At 49.9% G+C, this 11,744-nt stretch overlaps 2 protein-coding genes across 2 annotated transcripts; both read right to left on the reverse strand.

Annotated features, from left to right (window-relative positions):
• Positions 1-243: 243 nt before the first annotated feature.
• On the reverse strand, positions 244-2,575 carry LOC311252024 (uncharacterized protein). Its single transcript, XM_084344775.1, has 4 exons — positions 2,420-2,575; positions 2,172-2,304; positions 595-793; positions 244-467 (listed from the first exon to the last, which is right to left on the reverse strand). Exons 2-4 carry the CDS (start codon positions 2,301-2,303, stop codon positions 376-378), a joined length of 423 nt encoding a protein of 140 aa, XP_084200901.1. The 5' UTR covers position 2,304; positions 2,420-2,575; the 3' UTR covers positions 244-375.
• A 2,343-nt stretch (positions 2,576-4,918) lies between these two features.
• slc25a11 (solute carrier family 25 member 11) lies at positions 4,919-11,579 on the reverse strand. Its single transcript, XM_084344768.1, has 8 exons — positions 11,380-11,579; positions 7,211-7,363; positions 6,899-7,105; positions 6,725-6,815; positions 6,302-6,392; positions 5,767-5,866; positions 5,605-5,656; positions 4,919-5,482 (listed from the first exon to the last, which is right to left on the reverse strand). The coding sequence occupies exons 1-8, from the start codon at positions 11,442-11,444 to the stop codon at positions 5,327-5,329; spliced, it is 915 nt and encodes a 304-aa protein (XP_084200894.1). The 5' UTR covers positions 11,445-11,579; the 3' UTR covers positions 4,919-5,326.
• Between the last annotated feature and the right edge of the window lie 165 nt (positions 11,580-11,744).

The raw sequence follows: 11,744 nt of genomic DNA on the forward strand, positions 1-11,744 counted from the left end.
AGACTTTGATGCAACTAGAAAGTGAACGAGGAGTTCTCCTGAGATGATGGAGCTGTGAGGAGCACACACTGCTGCAGTCAGAGCACATTATACCTGCTGAGAGTAGCTGTGCCCTCAGCACACACACACACACACACACACACACACACACAAGCCTCCTCATTAGAGCGTCTGAGGTCATTCAGTGACTCTGCACTCCCCGACCTGTTGGACCTGGTTCTGTAATGAGTGACGATGCACAGCTTGAACTGAAAAACTTTTAATTCATCCCTTTATGATAACAGACATCGTGCAGCACAGACGTCATTTCCGTGAGCTCGGATGCAAACGGGTGGAAGCTGGAGGAGAACAACACGGGACGTCGGCCATCTTGTTTCAATATCCGATATCCTTCAGATACTTGGTCATCTTCTCCACACCGACGGCCGTGCACCCTTTTTTGGGTGAGCCAAGACCTATGACGAACGCTGTGGACACAGAGACAGACGAGTCACACAGGACAGTCAAACTTTATTTAAAAACAGGAAGAAACACAGAGACAGTGAACTGGGGCTGATTGACCCTCCACAGCTCTCACGTTCTGCCTGACTCTACCGTTCTTGGTGAAGCCCATGATCAGATGTTGGGTTTCCTCCATCGTTGGGCTTTTCATGGTGACCGTGGTGACGAGGTTGTTATCATCCACTTCATTTTTGATGACCATGGCCTTCACTCCAGCCAAAGTGAAAATGCTGCCCATCGCAGGCCCATCAGTACCATCAGGTCCAGTAGACACTGCACGTATTTGTTCTGGCTGAGAGACACAAACCATTGGAGCCTTGTTGTAAATTCAGCATTCAATACAAACATGAAGTCAACCAGTAACACAACATCACCAGACTCCCTTAACAAATGTGGTGATTTTAAGAGTTGTTGAGTTAAAACAAACTTTGTAACGTAATGAAACTCTGTCTCTGACAGACTCTGAATCATTGTCTCCTTCTTGTAAATTCAGCATTAAATGAAAACAGTCAGTTGTTTGTTTCCTTGTAGAAAGTGTCAGTTTGTGGCAGCATGGCTGTACCAGCCTGTCTGCTTCTGTGTCTAAAGTGCTAAAGTCTTACCTGCCAACATTTAGCAGCTGTTTGAACACACTGTTTACACTGATTTCACCATTTACACTCAATTTATGACAGAAGAAACATTTTATTGATAGAACATGTCACATGTTACAGACACACTGAACAGTAACCAGTATAGGCGACTTCTTTGTCCCCAGATACTTTTTAGGAAACAAACCTTTGAAGTTCGGCCCTCTGAGCTAAATGTGATCATTTGTGAGGTTCTCTGTGTTCTGAAGCTCGTCACTGGTGTTGTTTTTCACTGGATTAATTGAAATTTGTCCTGAAAATCAGGAAACCCCGACGATCATCGACAACATGTGTTCATTCAAACAGTCGCTGCTGAATGTTATGAATGTGTGTTTGTTCTGTGTTGACTTGAAGCTTTCCTGTCTGAGCCTGTTGTTACATCTGGACATGGTTTGCTGCACATACGTACAGTAGGTGATGGCATCCTGTTCTATATGCTAGAGAAATATTAATCCTAGTTCCTCAGCTCAGTATATAAATGTATATATTGAACATGGAGTATGCAACAAACCAAACCACTGAAGACCTCAACAGGTATCAGAGAGACAGAAGACGCTGATGTCAACACAGTAAATAAAAAGTTTCCATGAAGATAAAATAATCCTTCCTGTACTATTTAACGAGACCTGTGTCGCTGGCAGACAAACACAGGATCACCGACACCGACACAGAGCAGCGGCAGGGTGAGCAGGAGACATCACTCACTCTGCTCTCTGAGAGGATCCTCAAACTAACACTGGGATCACAAGTCAGGAAAATGTTTCGTTTCGTGCCGAGTGGGCCAAGATGGCTCAGCAGCGCCCCCTAGCACGTTTCAGCGACGCAGCCCTCACGGTACGTTTCACGAACGTGTACAAATTCCAGTCAGGACGTGTGTCACGCTGAGATCTACAGAAAAGTCTCTGGGTGCCATCGCCCAAACCCAACAGGAAGTCAGCCATTTTAACTTAGTTTTTATGTGAACACTGACGGGAGTTAAAGCGCCTGTCCAACAGGAAACACTGTGTGTGTGTGTGTGTGTGTGTGTGTGTGTGTGTTTACCGTAATGCCTTTAAACAAGGGCGAGGCAGCCCAGACCGATTCACTTCCAGCAGCTTTACCACAGATGGCGCCCTCATCAACACCAACATTTGTCTGTAGTGCTGTAATGTACGAATCCCACGTCGATGCCATCCTGATCACACACACACACACACACACACACACACACACACTTATTAACAGCGTCTGAATGAGAGAGGAGACACAGCTCTGATCAGTCAGCAGTGTGTGAGAGCAGCTCAGCTTACCTGTCCAGGTGTAGTCTCAGGTGTGCTGCAGAGAGGCGAGGCAGGAGGCGAATGCAGAAAAACAAGAAAGCGGTTGACTTTTAAGCCTGTCGCAGCCTGCCGTCTCCACCCCTCGCTCTGACAGAGCCTCCGTCAGGGGGAGGCTGGAGGTGGGACCTGTGGAGCGCCTCCAGGCCGTCAGGACTTCATACTGAGGCACAGAAGCTCTGCTTCCTTTGTAACTGAAGGGGAAGTGAGAACTTTTATTTTGACGTGGTGGGGACGCCACAGAAACGTCCTCTGGCTGTCCACTGGATGTCTTCACAGCGTCATGTGAAACAGTGCGTGCTGAGACAAACACACATTCCTCACTGCTGCACACCCTGCAGCCTCACACAGCCGTCCCTTCATCTACATGTTGTACAGCCAGCATGCATGTGTGGTCTCTGGACCAATGGCAGCAGGCCGTCCTACAGAGACCCAGCCTCGTTGTCCACACACACCCAGCAGTGCAGAGGCTGTCAGTCGAGACCAGAAGAGCCGGGACACGACGAGGCGGAGCTGAATCCTGTCCGACCAGATCGTCTCCTCACTGCCTGCAGGGCGTCAGCAGTTTCTGTTCAAACACCACCCTCTGCCTGTCTCTGCCTGTCTTCCTGTCTCTGTCTGTCTCTGCCTCTGTGTCTGTCTCTGCCTGTCTCTGTCTGTCTCTGCCTGTCTCTGCCTGTCTTCCTGTCTCTGTCTGTCTCTGCCTCTGTGTCTGTCTCTGCCTGTCTCTGCCTCTGTGTCTGTCTGTCTCTGCCTCTGTGTCTGTCTGTCTCTGCCTGTCTCTGCCTCTGCCTGTCTGTCTCTGTCTGTCTCTGCCTGTCTCTGTCTGTCTGTCTCTGCCTCTGTGTCTGTCTCTGCCTGTCTCTGCCTCTGCATCTGTCTGTCTCTGCCTCTGTGTCTGTCTGTCTCTGCCTGTCTCTGCCTCTGCATCTGTCTGTCTCTGCCTCTGCCTGTCTCTGTCTGTCTCTGTCTGTCTCTGCCTCTCTCTGTCTCTGCCTGTCTCTGTCTGTCTCTGCCTCTCTCTGCCTCTCTGTCTGTCTCTGTCTGTCTCTGCCTCTCTCTGTCTCTGCCTCTGTGTCTGTCTCTGCCTGTCTCTGTCTCTGCCTGTCTCTGCCTGTCTGTCTGTCTGTCTCTGCCTGTCTCTGTCTGTCTGTCTCTGCCTGCCTGTCAGTCTCTGCCTCTGTGTCTGTCTCTGCCTGTCTCTGCCTCTGTGTCTGTCTGCCTCTGTCTGTCTCTGCCTGTCTCTGTCTGTCTGTCTCTGCCTCTGTGTCTGTCTCTGTCTGTCTCTGCCTCTGTGTCTGTCTGCCTCTGTCTGTCTCTGCCTGCCTGTCTGTCTCTGCCTCTGTGTCTGTCTCTGCCTGTCTCTGTCTGTCTGTCTCTGCCTCTGTGTCTGTCTGTCTCTGTCTGCCTCTGTGTCTATCTGTCTCTGTCTGTCTCTGCCTCTGTCTGTCTCTGCCTCTGTGTCAGTCTCTGCCTCTCTGCCTGTCTGTCTGTCTCTGTGTCTGTCTCTGCCTGTCTCTGTCTGTCTGTCTCTGCCTGTCTCTGCCTCTGTGTCTGTCTGTCTCTGTCTGCCTCTGCCTCTGTCTCTGTCTGTCTCTGCCTCTGTGTCTGTCTGTGTCTGCCTCTGCGTCTGTCTGTCTCTGTCTGTCTCTGCCTCTGTGTCTGTCTGTGTCTGCCTCTGTGTCTGTCTGTGTCTGTCTGTCTCTGCCTCTGTGTCTGCCTGTCTCTGCCTCTGTCTGTCTCTGTCTGTCTCTGCCTCTCTCTGTCTCTGTGTCTGTCTGTCTCTGCCTCTGTGTCTGTCTCTGTCTGTCTCTGCCTCTCTCTGTCTCTGTCTCTGCCTCTGTGTCTGTCTGTCTCTGTCTGTCTCTGCCTCTGTGTCTGTCTCTGCCTCTGTGTCTGTCTGTGTCTGTCTCTGTCTCTGCCTCTGTGTCTGTCTCTGCCTGTCTCTGCCTCTGTGTCTGTCTGTCTCTGCCTCTGTGTCTGTCTCTGCCTGTCTCTGCCTCTGTGTCTGTCTCTGCCTCTGTGTCTGTCTGTCTCTGCCTCTGTGTCTGTCTCTGCCTGTCTCTGCCTCTGTGTCTGTCTGTCTCTGCCTCTGTGTCTGTCTCTGCCTGTCTCTGCCTCTGTGTCTGTCTCTGCCTCTGTCTCACAGTCAGTCAGCGGTGGACCTGTCTCTGTGCAGTCACCTGAACCTGTGTCCTAACCGTGTCCCCCAGTGTGTCTTCAGTTGTGTAGACTAAATAACTGAACACATCTTCACGTCCTCACTTGAATCAGTATAATGCTCTTAGAGTTTCTTGTCCCCGAGGGGCCACCGTAGCTTCAGAGAGGGAGGGGTGAGCGAGGGAGTGTTGCAGTGTACGACCTCGCCACTAGATGTCGCCAAACACCCCAAATATTACACACTGCTCCTTTAAGACGAGGCTGTGACAGTTTCATATGTAACAGAGTTTAACAAAGTGACACAAAACAGACTGAGGCTCAAACGCTTTATTCAGTTTCTCCCATGATGCAGTGCGTCGTCAGGTCGGGTTGGGGCATAATTCTACAAATAAGACTTAAGATTATTAATTATTGACGTTAACGTCACTACATGATGTCTGAACTCCATCATTCAACATCCTTTACAAAAAGACTGCAGTTCATCCAAAACACCAGCTGTGTGTGTGTGTGTGTGTGTGTGTGTGTGTGTGTGTGTGTATGTGTGTGGCTACACTTAAAGGAACAGTCCACAGTTTATGAGGAGGACTTGTGGATAAATGTGGGACTGCTCCTATAAACTCTTCACACTTGATGAGAAGGTGACGAAGACACAAGACGAGGTGTTTGCTGCCGTGTGTGTGTGTGTGTGTGTGTGTGTGTGTGTGTGTGTGTGTGTGTGTGTTAGCGGTCGAGGACGTGAGTCTTGTACATCTTGTTCATCTGTTCCAGGAAGATGAAGGTGAGGACGGTGTGAGGGCCGAGGCGAGCATAGTACGGAGTGAAGCCTTTCCACAGAGAGAAGAAACCTTCAGAGCGAATGACTCGCATCAACACCTCCTGATGGAGCGACACGCAGGAAGCAGAGAAGAAGAAGAAGAAGAAGAAGACCAGTCAGCAGCAGAAACAGTCTACAGACGGACCTCAGTGATGGACAACACTGACTTCACTCTGACACTCACCAAACCGTTCTTGTACTCCGGCTTCCCGTCGATCATCTTCATGTTCTGAATCCTGACGAACAAACAGGAAACGTCACGTCAGCACAACGTCTGACTTCAGCAGAGGAGAGAAAACAACCAATCACAGCAGCAGGTGGAGCCGGCGTCAGCTCAGAGTCTCACCTGGTCTTCACGATGTCCACGGGCATCGATGCTGCTGTGGTAACCAGACCGCTAATCATGCTAGCACAGAAATGACACAGAATATCGTCCCCGAAATACCCTGCAACAGACACACACACACACACACACACACACACACACACACACACACACACACACACACACACACACACACAGAACTTTTAGTCTTTAATCACACTGAAGTGCTGTTCACACACGCACACGCCCCCGCTCATGGAGCCGTTAGCTCGGGGCTCATGGAGCAGTTAGCTCGGGGCTCATGGAGCCGTTAGCTCGGGGCTCATGGAGCAGTTAGCTCGGGGCTCATGGAGCAGTTAGCTCGGAGCTCATGGAGCAGTTAGCTCGGGGCTCATGGAGCAGTTAGCTCGGAGCTCATGGAGCAGTTAGCTCGGGGCTCATGGAGCCGTTAGCTCGGGGCTCATGGAGCAGTTAGCTCGGGGCTCATGGAGCAGTTAGCTCGGGGCTATGTGCAGTGTGGAGAGTTTGGTTCATGCTGAAGATGTTTGTTGTGTACCTGAGTCGAGCAGTGCCTGTTTGGACTGAGAGTAGGAGGCCAGCTGAGCTGCGTTCACCACCACCGCTCGAGCCATGGTGGGAATACACCCCTAAACACACACACACACACACACACACACACACACACACACACACACACACACACACACACACACACACACACACACAGAAAAGGCTGAAACATTAAAAGCAAAGATATAATGATGTAATGATGATCCTGTTCTCTGGTATTAAACCTGATCTTCAGTCTTTAAGTGTCGTGTTAAAGTTCACCAAAGAATCACAACATGTATTGAACACACTCATAATATAGAGACTAACTGGATCATCAATAATCAGGTAAGGTTCTGTGAGAGGACGGAGGACAGCTGCTGCTGGACCTGCTGCTGTACTGTACTGTAGAGGAGTGTTGGAGGCTCACCCTCCACAGCGTGGTGACGCCTTCTTCTCTGGTGATTCGAGCCAGAGCGTTAAAGACGTTGCTGTAACCTCTCCTCTGGTCTGGAGGCAGCCTGGAGACAAACGCATGTTTTCACTGTGCTGATCAGCTGATCTGAGAGGACAGACACACAGAGGGACAGACGTGGTGTCTCACCGTCCGTCGGCCGTCATCCTGATCAGCGCGACCTCTGCCGGCGTCCCGACGAACGCTCCCGTAGCACCAGCCGTCATACCGATCAGAGCCTTGAGGAGGAAGTTTGGCGGCCGTCCGTCGGCTCCGGTCATCTTCTCGAACAGGATGGTGTAGATCCCCAGACGGGTCGTCGTGTACGTCGCCTGACGCAACAGACCTGCCGACAAGCTGACACACAGAGACAACCAGACGCCCGTTTTCATTTTGACTAGAATCAATATGAATGATCAGGTATACAGCAGCAGGTGGAGCAGCAGGTGGAGCAGCAGGTACCCGGTGTAGATGCCTCCCACTCCTTCATTCTTCAGGATGGAGAAGAGAGCGTGGAAGCTGGTTTTGTACTCGCGAGCCTTCGTGCCCTGACCGCTCAGCTGCATCCGGTTCTTCACCAGGTCCAACGGCTGCACGAACACCGTCGCACCCATCCTGGAGAGACAGACAGGCACGTTCAGAGAGACAGACAGGCATGTTCAGAGAGACAGACAGGAGCGAGACAGTGTGTTTGTCTCTGACGCAGCGTCCTTTCACACATTCAAAATGTATTTATTAATTACATTTAAAAACAACAACAGCTGACCAAAGTGTCATAAAAATGTAAAAGAATAAAAATGTGTTTGAGTTGAGATTTAAAATCAGGCAGTGTGGGGCCAGCCCAACATCGAGAGGCAGCTCCTTCCACAGTTTGAGGCCACGGATGCAGAACAATCTCCTCTGTGCTTCAGCTTTGACCTTGGGACAACCAGGATCAGCTGGGCGGTGGACCTGAGTGACCTTGATGGGACATGTGGGTGTAAAAGCTCAGTCAGGTAGGCTGGAGCTGGCCCGTTTGTGCTTTGTAGGCAAACAATGAAAGTCAATCCTAAGACGTACAGGGAGCAGTGAAGGGAGGCAGTGTGGCTGAGGTGTGCTCTCGCTTGCCTGAAGATGTACTTTGGTTTGAAGTCGGGACACAAAGATTGTGAGACACGTGTGGGTTCAGACCTGAAGACAGACCCGGAGAAGGAGGACGTCACAAACAACAGATATGTGTTGAAGTCAGCAGGATGAGAGCTAGTTAGCCGTTAGCACCGTTAGCCAAACCGGCTGCTAACAGCTGAGCAACAGTGTTTGACGACCCGTTTTATACTTCTGCTGTTCTGATCAGTCCCACAGAGGGACAGAGCTCAGCTGAGAACAGGGACTAAAGAAGACCAACTATCGACGTCATCATGTGAAGAAACAGGGTTTATACAGGTCAGTACTGTAGATACAGGTCAGAGGTCAGTACTGTAGATACAGGTCAGTACTGTAGATACAGGTCAGAGGTCAGTACTGTAGCTACAGGTCAGTACTGTAGATACAGGTCAGAGGTCAGTACTGTAGATACAGGTCAGAGGTCAGTACTATAGATACAGGTCAGAGGTCAGTACTGTAGATACAGGTCAGTACTGTAGATACAGGTCAGAGGTCAGTACTATAGATACAGGTCAGAGGTCAGTACTGTAGATACAGGTCAGTACTGTAGATACAGGTCAGAGGTCAGTACTGTAGATACAGGTCAGTACTGTAGATACAGGTCAGAGGTCAGTACTGTAGATACAGGTCAGTACTGTAGATACAGGTCAGAGGTCAGTACTGTAGATACAGGTCAGAGGTCAGTGCTGTAGAGGTGGAGGCGGCTCCTGCTCTGCTTCTCCGTCAGTCAATCATGCCGACACACCTGAAACCAGACGGTGCTGTTGTGTTAGTAACAGAGTGTTAACATAATCCGCCCAGCGAGGGAACACACATGTTGACATCACATGTTGACGTCACATGATTCGTGGTCGGCGCTGCACACTGGACCTACTGTGCACGTTACAGCACAGAAGAAGAAGGATTATCCAATCAGAGTGAAAAGCACAAAGGCTGAATGAGACGTCTGTGCTGAAGTCCACGTTCCACCCTCAACCTCCACACGCTTCACCAGATTACCCAGAATTCACCACGTGTGAAAAGAGGACGAACACACACTCTTCATCCGCCATCACTCAGAACAGTCAACACACACACACACACTGAGCAGCTCGTGTGTGTGTGTGTGTGGACAGACTGAAGTCAGCAGCTGTCACACACACACTCCTGCAGAGGTTAACGTGCACGCTCCTTGAAGCAGACATCGTGCACGCTCCTGGGATGTTTTAGAGTGTGTGTGAGGGTCGTGACATTTAAAGGACACACGGAGCTGCTGCTCTGTTCACTCACTCCTTACAGTCTACACTCCAACACCGCACCTCTTACCCACAATGCATCTGTCAGCAGCTGGAGGACATGCAGATCGACTGATCTTTTGAGTGACGGCTGAAGTTACTGACCTCACACACCGTCACTTTGTTCTCTCACTCGTCTACAACAGTTTAAACACGTTGTATGAAACTTTACACAACAGACACACACACACTGAACATGGACCAGAGCTGTCAGAGCTGAAGACCAAACAGACAAACGTTATTCATTTGTATTAAAAACTAATTTATTTATAAATATCATTTGTTATTTTCATTCATTTACTTATTTATAATTAGTCTTTTGTCAGTGGGCGATTAGTTGTTCTCTGCATTTTATTTATTTATTATGAAACTTATGTATGTGTTTTCTCTTCATGCTAATCATGCTAATCATGCTAATCATGTGATGTGATCCAAAGTGTGTCATAAGCAAACACACAGGACAAATAGGACATAACTCTAAAACACAAATGCTCACCTGAGTGTTTTATTCATTTAATGTTCAAATGTGTTTTTAATATTACTTTTGTGTATTTAATGACACATTTATTTATTGAGTTATTTATTTGCGGTTTTGGAAACGTCGGTCCGCGACAGGTGAAGACTGTTGACCAGATCCTTTGTCCACTGAGACAGAACCGACGGAGGAGGTTTACCATCGCTGTGAATGAATGTATCCGAGTAACTTTAGACTCTGAGTACGGAGTGTATCTGTCCTGACAGAGAGGCCTGAGTACTGGGGGGTTAAAGGTCAGAACTCTGGCCCCAGTCGCCTCCTGTAGGAACCAGAGAAGGTGGTGGTCTGCAGAACTCATCGGTTCTGGACTCGCCTGCCTTCTTTACTTCAGTTAATACTGAGCTCATGACGGTGGTCGGTCCGGCTCTGCTTTAGTTGTTTTTAACCAACCGGATCACAAACAAACCGCACTCGTCCTCAGGTCCAATGAGCTTCAGTCCCACCAGAAACAAACATCATCATCATCATCATCATCTGCTGGTGCTCAGACCTGTTTCAAGCTACAACTTCTAAATGTTTGACACTTCAGCCTGATGTTGGCCTTCATGAATGAAACTGCTCAGTGAGGACAGGACACATCATGGATGTGTTACAGGAGCCTGAGAGCAGGACACAGGGCAGCTGGGTTAGCTCAGTGCTCTTACACCTTTACACAACCTCAGAGCTAGCTGTAGCATGCTAACAGCCTCCCTGCTACACTCAGCCTGGCCTCAGTTAGTGAAGCTAAACACGAGAGACCTGAATGAAGCCTGGCAGCTAGTGGCAGCTAGTGACAGCTAGTGGCCGCTAGTGACAGCTAGTGACAGTTAGTGGCAGCTAGTGACAGCTAGTGGCCGCTAGTGACAGCTAGTGGCAGCTAGTGGCCGCTAGTGGCAGCTAGTGACAGCTAGTGGCAGCTAGTGGCCGCTAGTGGCAGCTAGTGACTGCTAGTGACAGCTAGTGGCAGCTAGTGACAGCTAGTGGCAGCTAGTGGCAGCTAGTGACAGCTAGTGGCAGCTAGTGACAGCTAGTGGCAGCTAGCCGAGCTGCTAACAGGACTCAAAGCACCGAGGGAGGATGTAGAGATGTTCAACAAGTGTTTCATGATTAACCTGGCTAACGTGAGCTAGCATTAGCATGCCGCTACTCGCTACCTGCTGTCACCAGATCAGCAGCATACTTTGTCGTCCCGTTTCCCTCCGAGTCAAGTCAGATATCGATTATTAAAGTTGCACAACATGGAGGGAGGGAGCGTGGACCGACCACAGCTAGCTTAACGGATACTGAGGGTACAATATACTTCATAACACCGGTGTGTGTTTGAGTCTGTGTCCAGTGCAGATAGTGTCCTCTGGAGCGCTGACTCCGCCGGTAACGTCACGTTTATTCTGGTTTGTGGTTTACACGTTTGTGATCGGGTCAGTGTGAGCGGAGACACTGATCGACGAGGGAGCAGAGTTTGACACAACACCGGCCCTGAGCTGCTGCCAGTGACTGACAGCTAACAGCTAACAGCTAACAGTGCCGCCGGTGCAGCCTGTAGAAGGCAGACAACAGGTGGTTTTAAGCAGAATAACATGAATGTTTGTTTCTGACGGGGGGGTTTAACCAGCATCCTCCCGCAGCTCGTGAGCTCCTCTGTTAGCAGCCCTGACCGCTGAGATTAGCACATTAGCATGTGAGCTAGCAGCAGTACCTACCCAGCCAGTCCTCCGAACAGGAACTTGATGGCCTTCGGAGAGGTCTTGGGCTTTGCCGCCGCCATGTTTCCCCGGTCAGATTCCTGCTGCCTGTGTACCTCTGAGCCGGACAGTCCACCTGCTCTCTAGCCGGTACAGAGCTGCAGCAGCCGGGGCAAGGTGACTCTGTGGAGCGAGCACATCCGGAGACGCGAGGCCCGGCGGACCAATCAGGAGGCGAGGACGCAGAGCATGTTACGGGTGGCATCAGCAGCTCGTTAATCTGAGCGCCATCTTCTGAAGTCACTTGTCACACAAGCGTTTGTGAAAAAATAAAACAAATCAAACACTGAGAACTAACGCTGGACGTTAATGTATATTCAACT

Source organism: Pagrus pagrus (genome assembly GCF_965226575.1).
Source record: "Pagrus pagrus genome assembly, chromosome: 22".
NCBI lineage: Eukaryota > Metazoa > Chordata > Actinopteri > Spariformes > Sparidae > Pagrus > Pagrus pagrus.